This window comes from Gymnoscopelus braueri (assembly GCF_963280865.1).
Source record: "Gymnoscopelus braueri genome assembly, chromosome: 9".
Classification (NCBI taxonomy): Eukaryota; Metazoa; Chordata; class Actinopteri; order Myctophiformes; family Myctophidae; genus Gymnoscopelus; species Gymnoscopelus braueri.
This window is the reverse complement of record NC_137610.1, coordinates 53443998-53470706: the sequence shown is the minus strand read 5'-3', so window position 1 is coordinate 53470706 and position 26709 is coordinate 53443998. Positions and strand designations below refer to the sequence as shown.

At 38.5% G+C, this 26709-nt stretch overlaps 1 protein-coding gene and 1 long non-coding RNA gene across 2 annotated transcripts; both read right to left on the bottom strand.

Annotated features, from left to right (window-relative positions):
• LOC308091691 lies at nt 1-26709 on the bottom strand. The gene is made up of 3 exons (XR_013933733.1): nt 26617-26709; nt 25056-25938; nt 1-88 (listed from the first exon to the last, which is right to left on the bottom strand). It is a non-coding gene; the product is annotated as an uncharacterized lncRNA (long non-coding RNA).
• Nucleotides 681-14720, bottom strand: LOC308091618 (uncharacterized protein; the record flags this gene model as incomplete). The annotated part of the gene is made up of 9 exons (XM_080437281.1): nt 14547-14720; nt 10929-11012; nt 7013-7045; nt 6750-6812; nt 6352-6384; nt 6141-6203; nt 4647-4718; nt 1550-1681; nt 681-967 (listed from the first exon to the last, which is right to left on the bottom strand). The coding sequence occupies exons 1-9, from the start codon at nt 14716-14718 to the stop codon at nt 681-683; spliced, it is 939 nt and encodes a 312-aa protein (XP_080293407.1). The 5' UTR covers nt 14719-14720.

Genomic DNA, 26709 nt, shown 5'->3' with positions numbered 1-26709 from the left:
CAAGTTACAATTTAGACATTTACACTCTTATCCACAATGACTTACAAGTATAAACACAATGTAGAAATACTCTATTACAATAAAATACCTGCAAAAGTATTATAATTGACTTATATAATTTGACAAAATTGTCAAAATATTTTAAAAAATAGCAGATCTACAAAATCATAACACGATGCATTGTGACACGCTGTGAGCTTGTAGATCTGCTATTTTGGAAGGGCCAACGTCAAAAATAGGGCTTAATGTGTGTTTTGTATTAATAATGTCAATCTACAAAGATACTAATAACTAAAGCAGTTGAATAATTGTAATGGAGTAAAAAGTATAATATTTGCCTCTGAGATGTAATGGATTATTAAATTAATATGTATTTGGCTGCAGACCCCCATCTGAATAGATTTAGAGCCAGAGACCCCCATAAGAGAAGATTTGTGATTTTATATTTAAACAAATTATTGTATTATATTGTAAATAGCAGATCTACAAGCTCACATCACTGTGAGCAACACATCACTGTGAGGTTGTACAGCTATTTCTGAATAGTAAGTAAAACATTGTGGTTAAAATGATGATGATGATGATTAAAATAAAAAAAATATCTAAATCTCTAAATGGTACTTAAGTAGAGTATTTGAGTAAATGTACTCAGTGAGTTTCCAGCCGTGTCGGTATCAGTGTTACATAGAATAGAGCAGAAAACCACTGAATGTGTTGTGATTGGATGTTGACTCATCATAGAGCCTGAAGCCACCCTCTAACCTCATGTCTACTGTGTCTCCCTGCTCCATCTCTACTATCACTCCATTAGACATGTATTCAAACCATACATGATCATTGTATCCATAGTTATACATGAGTTGCTCATTATTTTTATACATGTAGATCCTCATATTCTCTGATGTTCCATGGGTAGCTGCAGTGAATCTGAAGTAATAAACTCCTTTCACTGGAGATCGAAAATAACCTAGAACGCACACGCACACGCACACGCACATGCACACACACACACGCACACACACACACACACACACACACACACACACACACACACACACACACACACACACACACACACACACACACACACGTCATGTTGATGCTTCTAACCCATTCAATCCGGGGAAGCGTCTGTCATTTTAGATTTCTTTGGCTGTTCAAAAAATAGCAGATCTACAAGATCAAGCTCGAGTGCCGCGCTATGAGCTTGTATATCTGCTATTTTTTGAAAAATCTTGAAAATGTGTTCAATTTCGTAAACTCTACAAATGTCAGTTTTTTTAAAATGTATTTGTCCTCTGACCCCGCCCCATCTCAAAAAATAAATAAATACATATATATATATATATTATATATATATATATATATATATATATATATATATATATATATATATATACATATATATATATATACATATATATGTATATATATATTGTGTTAAGCTCATTAACATAATGAACTTAATCATTGATTGTAAAGTCATTAACATAATTAACATAATCACTTCAAGTAAAGCTAATTAAGATAAGTAACTTTCACCACCTACCTGTAGATGGATTGTAGGCGTTGCCGATGTTAGTGATGACATTCTTATAAACCAGAGTGGTTTCAAAACTAAATCGTCCAACATATCCATCATAATGCAAGCTTCCAGCAGAGAAGGCCACCTTTGGTTGGTCTGTCAACAAAGGAGCATTATCACATTATTTATATTGTTATAAAAGAATATATTATACTATTAATTATCTAATAAATTATAATTATAAAGTTGTTGTTGGGCAGAAACCTCATATATCCATAATTATTCGTAAATTAACGCCCTACTTCATCATAAAGAGTGTTGCAAAATGTTTTGAAAATAGCTACAAGATCACAATAAGTCACAATGCGACGTTGTGATCTTGTAGATTGGCTATTTTCACTAAAATGTTTTTAAAGGTATTCTAAAAAATGAATGGTTTAGGACATACAACGTTTCCACCTGACAGCAATGATAAAAGCATATATTTTACGATTAATTCGATAATTATTTATATAATTATAAGAGCATTTATTATGTTAATTGTCAAGTTATTTATATTTAACATATCGTCTTTGTTGGGCAGAAAACTTGTTATCTCTATATTTAGACTATTTTATGATTTGGTACATTCATATCTTACTTCATCATACAAGAGTGTTGCACAACAATAGTGAAAATATCAGATCTACAAGCTCTTTGTAGATCTGCTATTTTCACTATTTTAAATGTTTTTTAAAATAATAATAAACTAGAAAAAGTGCTCCTCTGAGCACAGGTCTCCGCCAGGTCAGGTATGTTATTGTGGCCTCCTGGTGGCGCTATAATAGGCCAATGTGAAAAGGGTGCCATTTAGTCTTAGGTCGTTCACGGCAATCGGACATGATTTGAGGCATTTTGTTCCAAAAATGTGTTTTGCTAAATTAGACCTGCTGGTGGCGCTATAACAGGCCAATGTGAAAAAGGGTGGCATTTCTTCCTTGGCCTAGTGGGAATGTGTTTGTGAAATTTCACGGAAATTGCAAGCTGCGTTCATGATTTGAGGCATTTTGTTTGGAAGCGAACCTTAGCCAATGAGGATGGAATATGGGGAATCGGACAGATCCGTGTTGATCACATGACTAGAGATACTGTGTACCGATTTGCATGACGTTTGGATAAAATCTGTAGGAGTAATGTAAAAATCACACCCAGTGTGAAGTGGGCGGTGGTCATCATAGTGATGGAAGCTCACTTCGAAAAAAAAGAGATTTTTCGAAGTGCATAATCCTATTTATAGGTTATTAATGTCATCATGTGTCTCGCTAGCCAATCACAGTGCTGAATAGTCAGCCAATAGAGTCAGCCAATCACAATACAGCTAGGGGTGTACTAATGAGCCAATCACAATACAGCTAATGAGGTGTCCCAACCCCACTTATACATTACACTGCCCAAAAAATCACACCCAGTGTGAAGTGAGCGGTGTTATTTAGAACAGTGGTCATCACAGTGATGGAACTACAAAAAAGTAGTTTTTTTGAAGTGCGTGGTGCTATTTATAGGTTATGAATTTCATCATGCGTCTCGCTAGCCAATCACAGTACTGAGCAAAGGGTTTGAATACTTATCAGCCAATCACAGTACAACGAAAGACACATTTTCACGACGGATGGGTAATGGGTCCCAACCCCACTTATAGGAGCGGCTACACCGCTCAAAAAATGGGTTTTGCACAAATCGGCATCCAGGTGGCGCTATAACAGGCCCATGTGAAAAATTTGAGGCAGAATTCTGAATTGGCATCCAGGGAGTGTGTGTGCACAGTTTCGCAGCGACCGGGCCAACGGTGCCAGAGATTAGCTGCTAACACACGGACAGGACACACGGACGGACGGACGGACACACACAAGGACGGACGGAGGGTAAAACATACTCTCTCGCCAGGCCGAAGGCGAGAGGAAAAGGAAAGGTTTCCACCTGACAGAGACGATATATAAATGCAACAACTGTCCATATGACCATATATAGATATGACCATATATAGCAGTGGTTCATATGACCATATATAGCAGTGGTTCATATGACCATAGCAGTGGTTCATATGACCATATATAGCAGTGGTTCATATGACCATATATAGCAGTGGTTCATATGACCATATATAGCATTGATTCATATGACCATATATAGCAGTGGTTCATATGACCATATATAGCAGTGGTTCATATGACCATATATAGCAGTGGTTCATATGACCATATATAGCATTGATTCATATGACCATATATAGCAGTGGTTCATATGACCATATATAGCAGTGGTTCATATGACCATAGCAGTGGTTCATATGACCATATATAGCAGTGGTTCATATGACCATATATAGCAGTGGTTCATATGACCATATATAGCATTGGTTCATATGACCATATATAGCAGTGGTTCATATGACCATATATAGCAGTGGTTCATATGACCATATATAGCAGTGGTTCTCAAACTGCATCGTGTCAAGGACCCCCAAATTGATGTGTATTTGGCCGTGGACCCACATCTGAAAAGGTTTTGTGCCAGGGACCCCCAGAAGAGAAGATGTATGTTAAAAACATTTTAGATATTTTTCCAAAATGTTCACAAATAGCAGATGTACAAGCTCACAGCGCGGCACGATGTGAACGTATAAATGGATAAAGTGGTTAAAATGATTGTGACGCTGTATTAACTACTTTTGATGGAGACCCCCTGGAACCCCCTCAAGGACCCCTTGGGGTCCCCAGACCCCACTTTGAGAACCACTGATATATAGGACTATGTCCATATATAGGTCCACTTTGTGGACTTTTGTTGTTTGTGTACTTTTGTTGTTGTTTTTGATTTTACATTTTTATGTTCAAAACATTCATTCATTCATTCATTCATTCATATAGGCATATATGGAGAACCGGTTGTCCAAAACCACCAATCCAACCAATATGACCATATATGGGCATGCCCATATACAGTATGGGCATATACTGATGACATCAGGGATCTCCATATATGGGTATGAAAGGGACACAGACAGGCTGACAGGCGGGTACAACAGGTACATAACCAGGTGGGACATAATTATTCAACTTTTATATTTGATAAACATACTTACTGGACAGTTCCTGCACTTTGACCTCAGTGACATTCAGCTTTGTTTCTACAGCGGAGAGCTGATCATCATGAGCTGAAATCAATACAACATGAATATTCAATCAATACAACATGAATATTTAATCAATACAACATGAATATTCAATCAATACAACATGAATTTCAATCAATACAACATGAATATTCAATCAATACAACATGAATATTCAATCAATACAACATGAATATTCAATCAATACAACACCCTCGCAGTATATTGTCTGGGAACGGATGAACTGGCCCCTGTCTTTGTAATTTCAGATCGAAGATGATGATGATGTAGAAGAAACCGAAGATTACCTGCTTGGTCCTCTCCCCACAGAGAAATCCCCCCATTTGCACTCCTTCTATGGTCTTAAATTATTTATAGCACATTTTAGCACTTTAACAGCATTTGGCACTTTACTTATAATTAAGTTATTGTTGCGCTCTGTTATTTTGCACATTTCTATATTTTGCACATTTTCCAGCCCAACTGTATTTTATACCTGCATTTTTTGTTAGTTAGTTGGCGCCTTAGGAGGATATGATTATTTTTAGGATTATATTATAGTTTTTCTATTTGTATTTGTATTTTAAGGCATAGAGGCCTCTTGTAATAGGGAAGATTTAATAAATATATGTTCACCCTTTTTAGCCTTTGTGTCAGTGTCGGTTTCATCCTGGGTTTTTAAAGTGTTGTTGAGAACCACTGAAGAGCTCACTTTCAACTTTGAATTATTATTATTATTTATTATTTGATGTATATAACTTGAGTTGATTTTTTTTGTTTGAAATGAACTGAAATAAGCTTGCACTTTGGAGTGAAACAGAGCTATAAATGTACACTCAAAAGCAGTTTACTTTTTTTATAAACAAGTATTGTTTACATGACTGATGTCAATGAAGGCACAAAATAAATGTCAAACACTTTAGAAAATCATTTGTATGTGTCTAAACGTGTTTCTTCACTAAAATGCTCATAACTCTGAATCTAGAAAAAATGGCTGTTTTGGTGAAAACAAGCTGTATTCAACTACCTCTGAACGGAAGATGCTGTCAACTCACTTTCTTTTCCATATGAAAGAAGAGATTATAATCTTTGTTTTGAGATATTCCATGTGTTCATAGTCATAGCACAAAATATTCTGTGGGTCCTCAAAGATGAGTCAGAATGGTCAAAATCCCTGGCACTGGCTGAGCCTGTTCTAGAAAACCCCTCTGGCAGGGAATGTGTTGATAACAATTTAAATAAAAAACGTTCTTGTATGAAAAAAAGAAAAATACTTGAAAATGATGACGTCACTGGTAGGCGGGTTTATTACGTGTACACAGCTCTCCTATGAGACTCAGACAGATTAGAACAAAATTGTTGTTTTTTTCATGAGCATTAGTGAGGACCATTTATATGAAGATAGGTTGAAAATGGGTGAAGTTGTCCTTTAAGTTATTTAGAATTACTTCTAAGTTATAATACCTGCATTGTGTCTCTCAGTGGTGTTGAGCCTCATTTCTAGGGTGGACAGCTGATCAAGGAGGGCTGAAATCATCCCAGTATTAGCATTAAATCAATCATAAATACTCATGCAGTTTACATTTAAACATAACATAACATAGATTTGAGTGGTTAATTTATTTAACCAAATCGATCAATCTATTTTGAATATAATTTAATATGTTTAAATTACCTTCCTCCATCTTGGCGCTCACATTGACAGGCACTGCAGAGAAATGTTACAGAAGAAGTTACAAAAACTGTAAAACCAAAAAACATCTCAGCCTTTAGTTGAAGTACAAGTTGAACTCCAAAATGTTCTGGCTCCAGCCCCTGAATCGCTAGCCACGCAGGCAACTAAGAACAATGATGTGTTCTGTATGGACATCTCAATACAAATCTACATAGGGGATTAAATAATACATTAAGAGGCTAGAGATGAGTATCTGTGGTGTTCTGAAAGGCAATATCAGCATAATCTAAAATGGGAAGTTATACTTGAGAAATCATTATCTTCCTCTCTTCAAAGGAGAAGCAGTTAATTGAAGGATAAAGTTAGAACATGTCATTACTAAACATGAAGTTAAATACCTGCATTGTGTCTCTCAGTGGCGTTGAGCCTCATTTCTAGGGTGGACAGCTGAGCAAGGAGGGCTGCAATCATCCCAGCATTAGCATTAAATCAATCATAAATACTCATGCAGTTTACATTTAAACATAACAGAACATAGATTTGAGTGGTTCATTTATTTGACCAAATCTTTAAGCTTTCCCTTGTCAATTATGTGGATCAAATATAAATTGCATTTTCAAAACATTATCTATTTTGAATATAATATATATGTTTAAATTACCTTCCTCCATCTTGGCGCTCACCTTGACAGACACTGCAGAGAAATGTCACAGAAAAAGTTACAAAAACTGTAAAACATATTAAAAAACAATTGCACCAATTACAATTGGTGTAATTGTAATTAACACTGTATAGACTCACACTCCAGTAAGGCCTGCCACTAATTCCACATCCGGGGACCCGCTCCCCATGGACTGTTATTACGGACCCCCAGTTGCAGACCAAGAGTGTGACTGCGGACCGGGCCTCTCCATGGAGCACGACCGTGGATTTCTACTACATTACACTATACCACTGCATATTATCTTAACATTCTTATATTATACCATTATATACTGTATACACATTATTGTTGTACTATATTATATTATCATATACTATTTTACACTATTATATTTGCTACTATTGTTATTGTTACTACTTGTATATCTCTCTGTCTCTGGGTCTGCCTGACGTTTCTTCCAGTTAAGGGGGAGTTTTCCGTTGCCACTGTCACAAAATTGCTTGCTTAGGGTCGGACTGTCGGGTCTCTGCTCTACATGTAAAGTGTCTTGAGACAACTTGTTGTGATTTGACACTTTAATCAAATTGAATTGAATTGAATTGAGTTGTACAAGTTGAACTCCACAATCTTAGCCTGGCTCCAGCCCCTGAATCAGCTAGCCACGCCCATTAAAAACAATATGTTCTGAGTGAAACTAAATGAAAATTCAGGCTGAGTGTCAGGTTGCTATATCTATTTCAAGAGGTAAATGGTTCAGACCAATTAGCATTAAGGGGCCAAAATGACAGAAGAATGTGCAGAAGAATCATTAAAACATCTCAGTAAAAGACAGTGGTTGATTTAAAAGAACTGAGAGTTCAGAGTCATCTTTATTGTCACATCACAGGTTCACAGGTGTAAAGAAGTGGGTGACATTAGTTTGTGTGCAGCTCCATCGTTTTTGTTCATTTCAGAAAGAGAAAAGAAAAGAAGGGGGCGGGGGGGCAGGGAGAGAAAGAAAATCAACAGTAAAGAAAAGCATGTCCTGATTTGAAAGAAAATAATTCAAAAGAAGGACAAAAAATGTTAATTAATTTATGAACACTCAAAATCTGCTGGCAATATTTTATTTTGGTCTGGTGCCATAATTAATCTTAATGTTGATATGGCACACTGACCATCTAGAAAATAAAAACATGGCACTGCATTTCAAAAAGGTTGCCGACCCCTGCCTCAGGGTATGGGTTGTGAGCTTGTAAAATTCAAGCCGATCTACAAGCTCACAACATGACCTGGCGCGTTGTCATTCAATCAATGAAAGGGGTCAAGCCCCTTTTTGACTATGCTTGCACCTCCTGGTACTCCAACATCTCAATGTCACTAAAGACTAAGCTTCAAACCTCCCAAAACAAACTGAATCGACTACTTCTCTGCCTGGGGCCCATGACCCAGAGTAGAAGACAGGGTTAAACAACTGAAAATGGGATTGGTCTTCAAAATAGTCAATGCAAAGTTGTCCTCAATACCCTCAATACCCGCATATCTGACTAAATACCTCCAAAAAGTTAGCGACAGCCACAATACTAAAGGGAGTGTAAACAACGATCTGGTACCACCCACTAGAGCTCGTCGGGTTAGGCATGTAACCCGAAATACCCGGGTTCCGACCCGTACCCGGCTCGGTCACGGGTCCGTTCACAAGAAGTGACTCCGGGTCCGGGTCGGAGCCGGTACAGTCCGTCTCGGGTCTCGGTTCTCCGACTGTGAAATGGACGGTTCCACTAATACCCGAGTTGACCCGGCGAGCGGGTTTCTCGGGGCTCAGACTGTGAAATGCACGGTTCCACTAATACCCGAGTGGACCCGGCGAGCGGGGGGTCTGGGCTTAGACTGTGAAATGGACGGTTCCATTAATACCCGGGTGGAGGGAGGGAGGTCAGTCGCTCAGAAGACAGACTGGCAGTGACGCAGTCAATGACTGGCTGCTATTTATATTATCATATCACTACATAATGTTATATCATTGACCTAAATGGCGATATATTAACAAGGATAGGATGATTAAAACATATTTATGTCTGTATTAGTCTTGATGATCGTCTTTCTTGACAGAAGGCTCTGTCTGTATTAGGAACAACTTTGGACAGGTGGAAAACTTTAGTTAAACTTGCAGAGTGGCGCATTACTTTACCTGAGTTACATCTTCTGATACTTGTACTTGAATGTTGACATGAAATAATAATCCTGTTTAGTGTTTCACTACCACGAGCAAAGACTACAGCGCATATTAACGGCGCTGATCAACACACACATTGAAAGGCTAGGACAAAGATACCAAGGATTCGACAGTGATGTCACTATGCAACAAGGAAGTAGCGACGGACGCTACGCCATGTTCGAAGTTGTTTTAAAGATAGCAAGGATTCGTCGGCGATCTGATGACATCACAGACGAATCCTTGGACATATTTTACCCACTCATTTATATACACCAGTTATATCAAATATTGTCGATTAACGTAACGCTTTGGTTAATGGTTAAAAATGGTAAAATAATCGAGTTAATATCAACATGTTGTTACCGGTATACTCAAAGCACAATGGAAACTCCAAAGCCAATTATAATGTTAAACAACATTAAATGTGGTTTAACATTAGAAATTAACGTGGATTATCGTTGGCAATGAAGAAGGATTACAAACATCTAGAACGTGGATTTATTTTTGTATAGCTGTCAAATGAGCATTGACTGGGATTATACATCATAATCATGGAGGCTATACATTTATGAAACAAGTCTTATTTAACGCTGGACAACTTGTACTAATGACGTTGGCAATCAATTTTGCGTTCGGGTTTTTCGGATGCTCGGGTTATGTACGGGTTCGGTTCTTGTATGTCACGGTTCTATACGGGTCGGTTTCCGACAGCTCTCGGTGCTGTTCGGGTCCGGATCTCAATTTCTATTAATGGCCCGGGTCCATTCGGTCACGGGTATTTTTTTCGCGGGTCCATTCGGGTATCGGTCCTTCATATTGAAACATAGGCCGGGTCCATTCGGTCCCGGGTAAAAAAATCACGGGTCCATTTGGGTTCGGGTATTTTTATTTGACCCGTGAAGACCTCTACCACCCACCCATAAAACAAACTACAGCACTGCCACCCAGGTGTGGAATTGTTTTTCCGACTCTGTACATATAGTGTTTTTTTTTTCCTGTATGCTGTGATGATATTGAACTGTTTGGTGTTTATATGTTTATGAATAGAATACCAAGGACTTCAATGGAGACAAGACCGCAAAGACTTTCTTTGGACGGACCTTTTACACAAAGTGTTTTTAACTGTACTTGTGCTGTTTTTACATTCCTGCCTAATACAATATTCAATCAATCTGATGGCTAGGCCGTTTGTGCAGTAGGTAGAGAAACTACCGTGATCGAAGTGTTAACCAATCTTCCTGACCTCCAACCTCAGACAGAACAGTAAAACGAGCAACGCCCCACAACCCTTCATTCTGAAACCAGGTCACTGTAGATATTGTAATGTCTGGAACGGATGTGTGTATTTGTTCAGTTTCCCTGGTATGTGGTGGTTCTTATTGGACGGAGGTGTGCGGCAATGTTGTTAGGCTAATAGTGTTTAGATAGTTCACGTGGACTGACACGGTTTTAAAGAGGAAAAGGTAGGAAGAGTTAGTGTTGTGTTCCTCAAAGGACTGTTTTTGTTCTGTTTTGGAAGAGGTAACTCCTTCATGCCTCCATTAGACTGTTCCAATAGGGAAGACGTGCAACTGGAATTATACTTCATTATACTTTTTAAAGTATATTGACACTCATCATAAAATAACACAGATGACTAGTTTTAGATATGTTAGTTTTCTTTGTGTATCTGAGGACGACAGCAAAATGTAACAGCAAACTGTAGCGGTTTAATACCTGCATGCTGTCTCTTCAGTTCTTCGATTTGGTTTTCTTTTTCATCCAGCCTCGTTTCTACGGTGGACAGCTTAGCAAGGTGGGCTGAAATCAAGACAGTATTGGTTTTAGATCAATCATGAATACTCATGCAGTTTTGTTTGAGTGGGTAAGCTTTACATATAAAGTAAATAACATTATCAAAACTATCAAAAATCTGTTCTCTGATTTCAAATGAATTTGTATTAATACTAAAACAAGTAATTTAAAAATATAACCGAGAAACTTAGTGAAAGTTACAGATCCCCTAAACCCCTACAATGTGTTTTCCCAATTTAGACCAGGTAGAAATATAGTTAACTGTTAATAAGTGCACGATGAAGGATTTGGCTGGGGTTAACAGCCATAACTCCAGCCATAACTTCACCCACACACACTCTGAGGGGTGTGGAGTTCAATGGTGCGACCCGGAAGTGGATCTGTTCGTAGAGATTTGAAACTCTGCGTACCCCCCATTTTTAGATACAATTAAATCCATCGGCCAAGACCGGAAGTTGATCTGACCACCGGAAGTGGGTGAAAATGCAATTTGTCCCCCACTCTGATAAACCTCCCGAATGCAAGGTCACACAGTGGAACAGTTTCTAACATTTCAAATGGCCATAACTCAGTGACCATTGCTCTGATCAGCTCAATATAGGACTGGATTTGAAGGCCTGAACAGTCACATATTCATTATAAAATGACTTGAATTGGGACGCCACAAGACAACAAAAGATTACTTGAATTTGGACGCCAAAAGACAACAACAAGAATGAACTACAAACAAATTTCCTAAGAAAATTTAAGTGTGCCTGCAGTTGGCTGGAGACTCAAAATAGTGTCACTACAAAGTACCACCAATCGACTCCAAATGGCCTAAAACATAATCCTAACAGGGTTTTGGGTGGTCCATTTTGGTGGAGTAAAAAAAAAACAGCAACAAAATAATTCAAAAATGAATAAAAAATAAACCGAAACCTAAAAAAGGAAAATTAAAAAGCCGAAAAATAGCAGGAAAAAATGAGCATCTAAAAAATGATTGAAAAACATATATTTTTTAATTTTTATATATAAACAATTACTCAAATTGTTTCAAGTGCTTTTTTCACCCACTTCTGGTGGTCTGAGGCAAAAACTGATTTATATTTGTTCGCAGATACCCATTTAGGGGGGTAGGTGAAGTTTCTGAGCATTTTGGGCACTTTTCAAAACCGTAAGTGAATAAATCCGCTTTTGGGTCTGATGCATTTGTTGGCAGGCCCCCACTTAGGGGGGGTGCGCAAAGTTTTGGAGCATCTTGGGCACTTTTTAAAAACGGAAGAGAAATGATCCACTTTCGGGTTGCACCGTTGGAGCTCCAAACCCCTCAGAGAGTGTGTGGGTGAAGAACTAAAAAAAATAATTGGGAAAAAAAAAGTTTGACCCCGCTTTAATAACCAGTTGGACGTTAGGCCAAAGAGAGGAGAGGAGAGGACCACTCAGTGTTAAACAGTGTAACCTGCACTCTGAACCGGATCTGTAAAGGTTTATTTTTCAATGAAGGGGTGCCGTGATTTTCAGTGATTTTTCCCCCCCCTAAAACATAATCATCAGGTATTATTATTATTATGGTTATACTAGGAGGAAGATTTTTTTCAAAAAAGTGTACATAAATTGTTAAAATTATGTTTTAATGCGGACACGCCTCCAGTTCATTAAATATACCTGGTTCTCACCTTAGCACCTCCTCCACCACCTAAGCACCACCCACCTGTCCTAGTCCCTCCTCCTCCTCATGCCCACACCTGCTGTGTTATGATAATGAGGGGGAGGCTATGTTTTTACTATGTCACTAAAGCGTTGTTTTTCTATTGGCACGTTTGACCCTCAAGGTTTCAGCCTCCAGGTAGAAACTCAAAATAGTCAGAGAAGACATAAAACACCATAAAAACACCACCAGGGGGCTTAATGAAGTTCTATCAACCTCATAGAGACATGAAAAACAGAAAAAGTGCAAAACCATGGCACCACCTCTTTAACATGGGTTTGAATGGGGGACTAAAAAGGGGGCGTGGCTACATGGTTTTGCCGATTACGTCGCCGTGGTAACACGAAACGGCAAGAAAAGTAACAGCCTGGTTGGCCTGGTCGTTCCGCACATTTTGATGTATACATTGCCGGGGACGTGTAAACCGGGTGGGAGGAGTAGCATTTGGCATGCCGCGTGCGGCCAAAAGGGGCGGGTTTCGTAGTTTTTTGTGCATAACGTCGCAATAGTAACGCGTAAAGGCAAAGAACTTCCGAGCACACTATTCCCGGCCAAGTCGCACGTTTTGATGTTATATTGCCGGGGTAGTGTAAACCGTGCGGCAGTTACTGTAAGCTATTATAGTTTACTATGTATAGGCGATATATTTTGGCAGTGGTGGAAAAAGTACTCTACCAATATTGCAATATAGAAATACTCTGTTACAAGTTTAAATCCATACAACTTAGCAATACACATTTTTGGAACAAAATGCCTCAAATCATGAATGAAGTGTCCGTTTGCCGTGAAAGGCCTAAGAAGAAATGCCACCCTTTTCACATTGGCCTATTATAGCGCCACCAGGAGGCCACAATAACCTACCTGACCTGGCGGAGACCTTTGCTCCGAGGAGCACTTTTTCTAGTTATTATTAATATCATTACTAGTGGTGGTGGTGGTAGTAGAAAATAGCAGATCTACAAGCTAGCAACAAATAACTCATGCCAAATATCAACAACGTTTTAGAAACAGGGGCAAAGCCCAACCACCAGTCTACAAGTACCTTCACAGAAAAACAAGGGCAATGTCGCTTATAATTAGAGGACATGGCAACACTGAGCGTGGTGAGAGCTCTATATCAAAGAAATCTGTCATTTACTCCTAAATGTATTCAAATATGCTGTATTGGGCCCTAAATGTACTGTAATTGAGGGGGGGGGAGTATTATATTTATTTATCCCCTCATTTGTAAAGGAAATGTATGCTGTTAGGGACTGTTCGTTATGTAGATACTAGGAGGGGGGGTGGTCCAGATGTAATGTATTTATTTTTATTACCTTGTGTCCCCCCCCTCCCCCCATGTAGTGCCAGGACACTACATGGAGAGGATTTGTGAAAAAAAGAAGAATTTTGGAGCGACGAAAATAGCCGAATTAGATTTATGCTCTAAGCTCCATTTTAGCTGTGGAAGGGGTCTGCAGAATGGAGCACAGGGGCTTCTATGAAAAAAGTCAACTGCATCAGGTATGTTGGTGAATGATTCTAGGCAGACACAATATATATGTATTTGGGTCCGGATCTCTCCTTTAAGAAGACAGTCAAAGTCCAAGGGCCGAGGAGCGGACCGTGACACAATGGAAACAAGCCCCTTGGGGCCTTTTGTGTTATCCTCTTATAGCATAACCTTTGACTGTACTACCTCTACTGTTAATAATAGTGTTAATAAAGTATTCAACAATCAACAAATCAACAAATCAACCAACCGACCAGCCGACCAACCGACCGACCGACTGACCGACCAATCAATCAATCAATCAATCAATCAATCAAAAACCCATGGATGCATGGAGCCTCTAAACCATGATGCTAACCTGCATTTTCTCCTTCCATCATTTTCAGCTTCTGACTCTGCTCCGCCACGATGTCTTTCAGTCCTTTAACTTCCCGCCAGACGTCATCAGGGGAGGGGGTCTCGCTGCCTGCCTGAGCCCCAGCCTCACACACACACAACAGTACAACAAGCAAAGCTTGACCACCCTTCATCCTGAAACCAAAGTGTCTGTGGATTGACTCTGTGTCTTACAGCTCAATTTATACATTGTTTCTGCTATGTTGTCTTGTTCCGATTGGACGCTAGTAAGGCAGTATGTTTACAGCCAACACTGATTGGTTGGTTCAGGAGGATGTTTTGGGTGATGTTGTGTTGCTTCAAACGGACACATAGTGTTTGTTGTTGTCATGTTGCTTTAGTGATGAAATGAGACGGGAACACAGTCAAATATTGAGCAAACGTTTACTGGAATAGTTTCCATTCGGTCACCGCACGCACGCACGCACGCACGCACGCACGCACGCACACGCACACAAAATACTCAAGTACAATATTTGAGTAATTTTACTTATTACTTTACACCACTGCAGTACACACATACAGACAGACAGACAGACAGACAGACAGACACCTCAGTTATTTTAGAGAAATAATGTTAGTTTTCACCTATCAGTCTTTAACCATTGTTTCTATTGTGGACATAATTCGACCAGAATAGAGACACTATATATAACAAGGCCAATGGTGAAAATAGCCGATCTACAAGCTCACAACGTGTAACAATGCAACACATTGTGAGCTTGCAGATCAGCTATGTTGTCTATTTGCCATAGCATGAGGTAGGCTATATAGGGTTGAAGTAGTTCCGTTCACATCGTTGATGGTTAAAGTTTAGATCTTTGTTTCATGTTGTGTCCATTGGGGTCTAGTTCAGTGGGTCTCAAAGTGGGGTCTCGGGACCCTCAGTGTTCCTTGAAGGGATTTTGAATGGACGCTTACAGGTCTGTTACCATGATAGATTCATTGAAAACACCCGTCCTTGGTTGTGCATGGTGACTGATATTGTCCTTCTAATACGTGTTTTTTCAATCACTTTTTTTAACGATTCCGGTTCCTTAACGGTTCTGCTCTTTTTTCTCTTTACACCAAACATTTTCACCGTAAAATGCCACATTTGTGAGCTTATAGATCTGCTGTTTTCAGCTAATGTTCCCCCCAGAATAGGGATGCTAGGGTTCAATAAAAAAAAAAAAAAAGGACAAACCAGAGTAGTAACTCTGAGGACCCCCAGGGTTCCCAGACCCCCTGTTGAAGACCCATGTACTAAAGTGGCAGTGCTACGCTATGAGCTTGTAGATCTGCTATTATTTGGAAAGATCGTGGAAAATCGTGGGTCTTTGAATATATATATTTTTAAAGCGAACATTTGTAACTCAAATCTTTGCTTCTGGGGATTCTACCAATGTCTTCTAAATCCTAACAGTATTTTTTTTTTAAACGTATGTTGCTATAATATCAGTGGTTCTCAAAAATGATATGTATTTGGCCGTGGACCCCCATCTCAACATATGTTGTTCCAGGGACCACCAGAAGTTGTAAAAAAAATCGTTTTAAAAAATATATATATTCAAAGATTTGCACACATTTTCACGGTTTTTCAAAAAATAGCAGATCTACAAGCTCATAGCGCGACAATCGGTGCCGCGCTATGAGCTTGTACATCTGCTATTTTTTGAATAGCCAAAGAAATCTTAAAATGACAAAGAGATGCGTTCCCGGTCTTAAAGGGTTAAGTACAGAACCTGAGTAAATGCACTTAAAACCACTGCTTTGGTTTACTGGGAACAGTGACGTTAGTCTGTGTTCCAGACAGACAGACAAAGTCCAGTTGGCCCTGCATCTGAGCAGCGTTAAAGTGGCTTTAACCTGAGCTAGTCCTGTCCCTGGAGAGTTTATGTAAATAAACCAGTGGTGGGAAAGGTACTCAAATGTTTTACTTAAGTAAAAGTACCAACACTGCAATGTAGAAGTATACTCCGTTGCAAGTAAAAAGTACAGTACTTGAGTAAATGTACTTAGTTACTTCACACCACTGAAATAGACCCGAATCTGTCAATAGAATGTTGCATCACATAACCAGCCTGTGCTTCTCAACTGTGTGTTTGCTAGTACTGTAGGCTACTTAAGGACAATTTTGAGGTATTTTTTCTATCTTGGTCACTATTTTGATTATTATTACAAAACCATGTCAGTGTTCAGAACTATATATATATACTTTGGCAATGAACATCGATCTACAAGCTCACAACGCGTCGCAAAGTGACATGTTGTGAGCTTGTAGATCTGCTATTTTCAAAGGATTTTCATACATTTTATACATTTGAAAGTACATTTTGATGCCAATACTTTTGTACATAATATTATAATGTATAAGTACATTTTGAATACCGAACTTGTACTTGTACTATTTCTACAAGAAGGTATTGATACTTTTACTTAAGTAAAACAAATTTGTACTTCTTCCTGGCTCCTAATGTGCCATAGTGTCTACCTGAATGTGATACACATTTTTATTGATAGTAATAATAATAATAATTATAATAATAATAATAATAATACATTGTATTTGTATTGTATGCACTTTTCATTCATCAGTCATATAAGGGTAAAAGCAGGGTTTAAAAAAGTCAAGCACAGAAGGATATTGCTGACAGTGGTTACACAACAATTTAACATGAAAAGGCCTTCTGAAATAACAAAGTTTTTAGGCCTGTGTAGTGGAATTCTGGATCAATCAGCAATCGATGAGGCACATAGGAGTCGAGACAATATTCTAGGTGGTGATGATTATGCTTCATGTACATGATATCATGGTCAGAAGTACATTAACACTCATGTCGGTGGTACGGTAGTTCTGCCAGAGCTCAGGGCAGAGATCATAGTTATACTGTAGCTGCTTCAAGGACAAACTGAACCATAACGAGATAAGCTGTACCAAAACAATAGCTATTAGGCCTAGTGGAGACATCTAGACTCTTACAAGCTGCTAAATATCATAATGTATTGTAGAAGTATTATAAGTAATGGTAAAATATAAAGGTTAGATATAAGCAGCCATATAATTTCTTCCTCCGCTGTTTTAATTCGATAGGAAGGCTGCCTGTTCCACAGGCGCAGTGCTGCCGAGCAGAAAGCCCGGTAGTATTTGTGCATTAATTAAATCAGTGTCCTATGTACCTATTCTGAAGAAAACCTGGCAAGTCAGCCACTGTACGCTGGCTGTACACAGTCATCAATGAAACATAGTCCAAGTCTATTCCCTGTTTTGGATTTCAATAATTTGGTCAGTGCAGTCAGACCTTTCATCGCACATTACATGAAAAAAAATGTTGGTTTAATTATGAAAATCGCCACAGACACATTTGACTGTGTATGCGGTCAAATGACACGTTGGTATAAAACATACACATCTTACCAACCAATACACTGTAGGCGTGTAAAACGCCTAAAGTTCTTCCTCTGCCTAGTGGGAATGTGCGTGCAATAACATGGAATAACATGAAACATGAAAAATCGGACAGATCCGACAGTTTTGCAAAAAACAGCCTCCTGGTGGCGCTATAACAGGCCAATCTGAAAAAGGTTCTGGTGCTCTGGCATCCAGGGAGTGTGTTTGCACAGTTTTGCTGTGATCGGGCCAACGGTGCCGGAGATTAGCTGCTCGAAGACGGACGGACAGATGGACGGACAGACGGACACTCACACAAACACACACACTCACACAAACACACACATACACGGACGGACGGACGGACGGACGGACGGGGTGTAAAACATATAGTCTCGGCCATAACTTCGGCCTGGCGGAGACAACAAAACAAAAAGGTATCTACACATGTACATAGCATATCCATCCATACAGTACATGAGGTTGCATGAGCATAACATTATTTATGACACAAATGAAAGATTGTAGAGCCAAAGCAATTCAGGGCTACTATTCCTTCCACTATGATGCACCCCTGCCTGTGTGTTGAAGAATTACACTCGATCAAACAAATCCTCTGCTGGCTTCACCATGTTTCACAACAACCCACCCTACCTACCACTACTCACTCTCGCACACACACACACACACACACACACACACACACACACACACACACACACACACACACACACACACACACACACACACACACACACACACACACACACACACACACACACACACACACACACACACACACACACACACACACACACACACACACACATTTCACCAGTCCTGTGGTGGAGGAACTAGAACACACAGTGCTGTTTAATGAAGAACAAAATGAACCTGCTAACACAAAGCTGTCTCCTGTGTATATGGGTGCATACTCTGCACGTAGTGAGTGCTGAAGGTAGAAACATTCTCATTTATGGTAGAGACAGAATAGATTGTGTTATGTTGAACATTTTATCTGTGTTTTTAATGTCTGTTTATATTTTAAAACAAACATGTAAAATAGGCAACTTAGCACACAAGTACAATTAGTATGGCTTTTAACCAGTCCCAGTTGTGACTCAAATTTAAACTGGTCTGGCAGAATACAGTACATGGGTTGTTGGCTTTGTTTGGAAACTTCAAAGTACAACATTAATTAAAACTGTGCAACTACAATTACTACTGCATTTTGGAGGGCTTATATAGCAGGTGTACTGTCAATGTTTTAAATGTTAACTTACATTTCCTTCAATTCTACTCAGGGTCACGATAGGAGCAGCTGTGAAACACTTCATAACTGAGTCTTATTACTCTCATGGTTTCACATCATAACTACAATACACGACAACGACAATAGTGATGTATGGTCTTTCTATCTAAATTATATTAATATTGATTGATTGATTTACATTTTTATTAGGCAAAAATAATGTAAAACATCAGTTACTTTAATAATACTTTTGTCTAAAAGGACCGTCCAAAAAAAGTCCTTGCGGACTTGTTTCCGTTGGGGTCCTTGGTATTCATTTCATAGACACATACAGTAGCAACCAAACAGTTCAAAATCAACAAAGAAATACAGAGAAGAAAAACACTATGTACAAAAAAAGCAAAAAAGCATGAACACAAAACAAAAACATAAAATATACCAATTAATTGATATGTTAATAGTTCCGATCCAACCCAAACTGACCTTTTTCAAAGTCTCAATTCAACACTGAACAGATCCGTGGGGGTGAACCTTGTTGCCTCTGTAAAAGTACTTTTCTCAGCTGATTCTTGTAGCTTGGGGTCACCTCTCAAGCTCTGTCACTCAGCTAGTAATGGTGAATGGAATATCTTAAAAGATGTGAATCAACTCGTTGCTACAACAACTGAACAATAGTGAATTCATGTCGACATTAGACATAGCAGGAAACATGTATGAAGTAACTGAAACAAAGCGGTTGTCTAATATTGAAACTACTACTACTACTACTACTAGTACTAGTACTAGTACTACTAGTACTACTACTACTACTACTACTACTAGTACTACTACTACTACTACTACTACTACTACTACTACTACTACTACTCCACAACAGTAACCTCCTATAGTCACAGGTGTACTGTACAAGACACTGAGGAATTGTAGGCTACATTGTTGCGTGTATAAGTTTAAAACAATCATGGCCTGAGTGTGTTTCTTGAAAGAAAGATCTAATTGACATGAATTCAATGGGAGGACATAGAGAAACGTGTATGATGTTAAATATCCAGTTGTATTGGTTAAATAGAGTAAATACCGGTAACCAGACTGGTATAAAAGCCAGTAGGTGGGATGTCATTGTTGTTTTCGCTGTTTTCTCTGGACTTTGTCTCTACTTTAACCTCAAATGTTGCAATACTGCAAGAACACAACAAACACTGCTCACTGGAATCATCTTCCAGGAGATTTGCGTAACATCAAAGGACAAGCTTGTTTTAAAAGCAAACTTAAACATTATAGGCCTATATTATACCATTCTTAACTTACATACCGGATTGACTGTGCCATCTTAAATGTTCTGTTTTCCTGTTGGATTCTCTTTGTTCTTTTTAAATTGATTTATTTGTGTGATACTTGATTTTTTTCCACCACTGTGTCTTATATATCATTGTATCTGTTGTATCAAATAAATATACTGAAAGGCATTAATCTTTATTCTCTCACCAAGGAAATAACTACCTTCTACAACCCTAACCTTTAGTAAGAAGAGAAACACATGTATGTAAAAATAAGTTTCACCACAGTACTAGTTCCAGCATATCCAAGAAAAATGAAACTACATTAATGTTTACAAAGAGATACCCAATTTACAAGAGGTAAGCGTTAGTCGTTCTACATGGTAGAGAATCAGTAGATCCTCACAGCGTGTAGCTTATCTTGTCTATTTTAACACATTTAGACCAGGTAAGCATCTGTGTGTCATTTTACATTTCTTTGGCTATTCAAAAATAGCAGATCTACAAGCTCGTTGGAAAAAATCATGAACTTTTGTGCCAATCTTTGAATATATTTTTAAAGCGAACATTTGTAACTCAAATCATTGCTTCCGGGGGATTCTACAAATGTCTTCTAAATCCTAACAGTTATTTATTTTTTAAACGTATGCTCCTATAATCAGTGGTTCTCAAACCTTTTCATATCAAGGACCCCCAAAATTATCTCTATTTGGACGCGGACCCCTCCATCTCAAAATGTTTTGTTCCAGGGAGCCCCCCAGGAGCAAAGATTTATTGAGTTAAAAATGTTGCTTCCAAAAATATATGTACTCAAAGATTTGCACCAATGTTCACAATGTTTCAAAAATAGCAGATCTACAAGTTCGTAGATCTGCTATTTTTGAATAGCCAAAGAAATTAAAATGTCACAAGCTTATAATGGGTTCAGAAAATACATAACCTCACAGAGCCAGTTGGGGGGGGGGGGGGGGGCAGTTGTTCTTCCATTTCATAAGAATCTGATGCCTTGCTAAGAAGACAGAATGGTAGATGTGTAACTCAGAGAGTGTACAAATGGAACCAAATGGACCCGTAACTCCGATCTGACGCAGATCGGCCTTTGATCTGCGAGATAATGCTCGCTGTGTGTGAAAGGATCCGCGAGACGATGTGGCCGCGATTATCCGCTCTGCGACGGCTTTCCGACCGTTTTCAGATAACTACCATGTTAGATATTCAGCTCTGTCTGGGACAGGACAGCAGACAATATCATACAATATGAACGGGGCTGCGACCACCTTGCGAGGAGATGCACGCTACAGCCAATGAGAGCACATTACAGCCACCGTGGCCTGACCACAACAAACAGATCCCTCCCCCGCATAGTTACTGTCCAGTCCTGTATTAAGTTAAACATTATTATAAAACAGAATGAGAGTGAGCGAGCGTGGTCAAAGGGGGCTGTTTATTTGAGACTATTGCACAGAGATAGAGAGAGAGAGAGAGAGACACACACAGAGAGCGAGCGATCTGTATGTATGTGTGTGTGTGTGTGTGTGTGTGTGTATGTGTTTGTCTGTGAGTGAGTGTTGCCAGATTTTGCGAGAGAAATAAGCAACCAGGTTTGTGAAAACAAGCCAAACAACTGTAAGCCTATAAATATAAATAAATACATTGGATACTTGAAAATAGACGATCTACAAGCTCACGTTGTAGATAGGCTATTTTTAAAGAAGATATCTGGGGGGGGGGGGAATTGTGGAATATTTTCCAAATCCACGCAGATCTTGTATGAGGGTCTATGGCACGACATATTTTCAGAAGGGGGAGGTCTGCGCCTCTGCGGACAAATATTATTTTGGGGGTCCTTGCCATGAAAATGTTTGAGAATAACTGGTTCAAACAACATTAGGAAACAAGGCCAAAAAAGCAACTTTACAGAAAAACTATCCTAAAGTCGCTTATAATAAGCGGACATGGCAACTCTGTCACTGACCGCTTCTGCGCACTTGACGTGCGAGAGAGAGAGAGGGAGAGAGAGAGAGAGAGAGAGAGAGAGAGAGAGAGAGAGAGAGAGGAATATCACGGGATACATCGATTAAAATGAATTGGAATAAACACAAATGTATGTATTGGGTCTGACTCTGGAGATAGCATCCTAGTGAACTATCCTACAGTGTGTCAGCCCTTGTCGGGGATCAATCCTGTTGTGAAAACCACAACGATATTATGACAGCCGATCTCAAGAAATAAACTCCTGTAGTGTGTAATGCTTAACGATCAGATGACCCCCCGACCACTTAAAGGTCCTGCAGTGTGTACCTGCCTTAAATGGAACAGAGCCTTAATCAGTATCATTGGTAACACCTGTGAAGGAAGTAAGGAAGAGGCCCAATTCATTCCCAATATGGCTGCTGTGCATAGAGCCTGAGTTGTGATATTTTATATATCTGTGATATTTCCATGGGTCTCAATACGTTTTCAGGAAGTAAGTTTGCTTCTCCAGTATATCAAACCTAAAACCTTATAACGCATTTTAGTTCTTAGATAACTATTGACTTGGAGTGACTTTTGACAGCAATTCAAAATTTGACAAGCAGATCAGTTCTGTGGTCAAAGTGAGCTTTTTCCAACTCAGGCTTTTGGCCAGGATAAAGGCCTATATCTGCCCTCACCCGACCTAGAGAGGGTCATCCATGCCTTTATTTCTTCGAGGCTCGATTACGCTAATGCTCTGTATGCAGGTGTAACAGAGGGGTATGAATGAATATAGCTAACTATTGAATTGCACCCTAGGAAATGGTTCCTGAGGTGCACCTGATTACACAGTATGACTCCCCACAAAGTTTGAGACATTTTAGAATTGGCTCTACTCCAGTGATTCCCAAACGCTTTAGACCTGTGACTCTAAAGAGAACTTTGACGTCTCCCAGGACCCAAACAAGTGAAAATAGCAGATCTGCAAGCTCACAACGAGTTGTGAACTTGTAGATCGCCTATTTTCACTTCCGCTTAAAGTTGCATTTGCGGAATTTATGTAATTTATTTTAATTGTTTTAATTTTATTCATGAAATTCTTTTGAAAAATGTGTTGAATTTCTTTTTAATGTAAAAAAAAAAACATGTTTTTAAAAATAATTATGGAAAATATTTTGAAATAGAAATAATAAAAAAAGAGAAAAAAGGGGGGTAATATCTGACACCTCTGATCTGTTTTACTTGTTTTCTTTCTACCTCTATTCTTTTCCCCCTTCCTGAAAACTGCAAATGATGGGAGCTTATATACACACCATTAAATCAGTGAAAATACTGAAAAATCTGATCTACAGGCTCACAACATGTCGCACTGTGACACGTTGTGGGCTTGTAGATCTGATATTTTTGGTGCACAACTAAAAATAAGTCACTATTTAGAGGTGAGACGTGTTCCCCAACATGAACAGTTGACTTGAGTCACGTTGCTGTTACAAGCTGTTCTCAACAGTCAGCAGCATTAAATGCAGCAGCAGAGCAACAGGCTCATATGAACACTAAATATCCTCTCATTGCTGCTGTTTGAAGGGTCACTTTTAACTTACAGAGACTTCAGAGTCTAATGAAAGAACTTAATAATTTAAGGCCACACTGTCTGTCCCTTTAAGCTGTCAACTTACACAGGCAGTGTAGGCTGTGTCCCAATAAAGTTTACTGTTTATGTCATTTGGACGAATGCTGTGCAGACTTTAGTCTTGCCTAGTTGACCTCTATTATATTTAGTTGTATTTGATAACAAACAAAGTAAAGAATATGTTACATGCACTTTAAAATAACAATTAAAGAATGGCCTATATAATGACTAAAGCCGTTTTCTATACTAGAGTGTTATGGCTATGTTTAGGCAAGCCTATATGGAGAGTAAAGGATGGTTCTATATTGTGTGGATGTGTCATTGAGTCTATACTCTGTGTTGGGGGTCCACTCATCATTCAGAGATTCCATTATTCCCACCATTAGGTTAGTGTGAGGTTAGGGTTAGTTATAATGGGGCCAGTCTGAATAATGACATGGCACCATGTGTTGTAGAGATCATTAGATCTATAGAACACCCTGTTCTTCTCATCCACCACCACTGTCTTTTATCTGGCTATAGTGGTCTATAAGTACATCCTCCAGCTGCAGATCTTTTGACATCTAGAGCTCAAAGAATGCACTTGAACTGATACATATGAAGAGTTAAATGATCTCTCTGGTTTCCTGTGCAAGTGCTGACATTTAGCTACCATTGAGCTAGTAGAGCCTGCCTGCTTGCTCAGGGGATAAATAGAATATTTACATCAGGTGAGACACGCAATAATAATAATAATAATAATAATAAAAACATACAATAGACACAACAGTGCTTTAGAATGTGTCTTTATTGACAACATGAATATGAGCATTATGGAAGCTCTTTAATGTAATGCTACCAGGACCAGTGGTGGAAGAAGTACTCACATTTTTACTGGAGTAAAAGTACAAATACCATTTACAAGTACAAGTTACAATTTAGACATATACACTCTTATTCACAATGACTTACAAGTATAGAGAATTACTCTATTACAAGTAAAATACCTGCACAAGTACAAAAGTATTATAATTGACTTATATAATTTGACAAAATTCGTCAAAATCTTTAAAAAAAATAGCAGATCTACAAAATCATAACGCGATGCATTGTTGACACGCTGTGAGCTTGTAGATCTGCTATTTTGGAAGGGCCAACGTCAAAAATAGGGCTTAATGTGTGTTTTGTATTAATAATGTAAATCTACAAAGATACTAATAACTAAAGCAGTTGAATAATTGTAATGGAGTAAAAAGTATAATATTTGCCTCTGAGATGTTATGGATTATTAAATTAATATGTATTTGGCTGCAGACCCCCGTCTGAACAGATTTAGATCCAGAGACCCCCATGAGAGAAGATTTGTGATTTTATATTTAAACAAATTATTCCACATTATTCATTATTTATTTGTAAATAGCAGATCTACAAGCTCACAACACATCACTGTGAGCTTGTAGATCAGCTATTTCTGAATAGTAAGTAAAACATTGTGGTTAAAATGATGATGATGATGATGATTAAAATAAAATAAAATCTCTAAATTGTACTTAAGTAGAGTATTTGAGTAAATGTACTCAGTGAGTTTCCAGGCGTGTCGGTAGCAGTGTTACATAGAATAGAGCAGAAAACCACTGAATGTGTTGTGATTGTTATAGTTATCATAGAGCCTGCGGGAACCTAACCTCATGTCTACTGTGTCTCCCTGCTCCATCTCTACTATCACTCCATTAGACATGTATTCATACCATACATGACCATTGTATCCATAGTTATTAATGAGTTGCTGATTATTTTTATACATCTTGATCTGAAAACGCTCTGATGATCCATGGGTAGCTGCAGTGAATCTGAAGTAATAAACTCCTTTCACTGGAGATCGAAAATAACCTAGAACGCACGCACGCACACACACACACACACACACACACACACACACACACACACACACACACACACACACACACACACACACACACACACACACACACACACACACACACACACACACACACACACACACACACACACACACACACACACACACACACACACACACACACACACAGATGCTTTTTAACCCATTCAATCCGGGGAAGCGTCTGTCATTTTAGATTTCTTTGGCTGTTCAAAAAATAGCAGATCTACAAGATCAAGCTCGAGTGCCGCGCTATGAGCTTGTAGATCTGCTATTTTTTGAAAAATCGTGAAAATGTGTTAAATTTCGTCAATTCTACAAATGTCAGTTTTTTGAAAATGTATTTGTCCTCTGACCCCGCCCCATCTCAATATATAAATATATATATATATATATATATATATATATATATATATATATATATATATATATATATATATATATATATATATATATATATATATATATTGTGTTAAGCTCATTAACAACTTAATCATTGAATGTAAAGTCATTAACATAATTAATGTCATAATTTAATATAAAGCTCATTAACATATTTAACGTCATCACTTAATGTAAAGCTCATTATCCAATTAACATAATCACTTCAAGTAAAGCTCATTAACATAATTAACATAATCACCACCTACCTGTAGATGGATTGTAGGCGTTGCCGATGTTAGTGAAGACCTTCTTATAAACCAGAGTGGTTTCAGAACTAAATGGTCCAACATATCCATCAT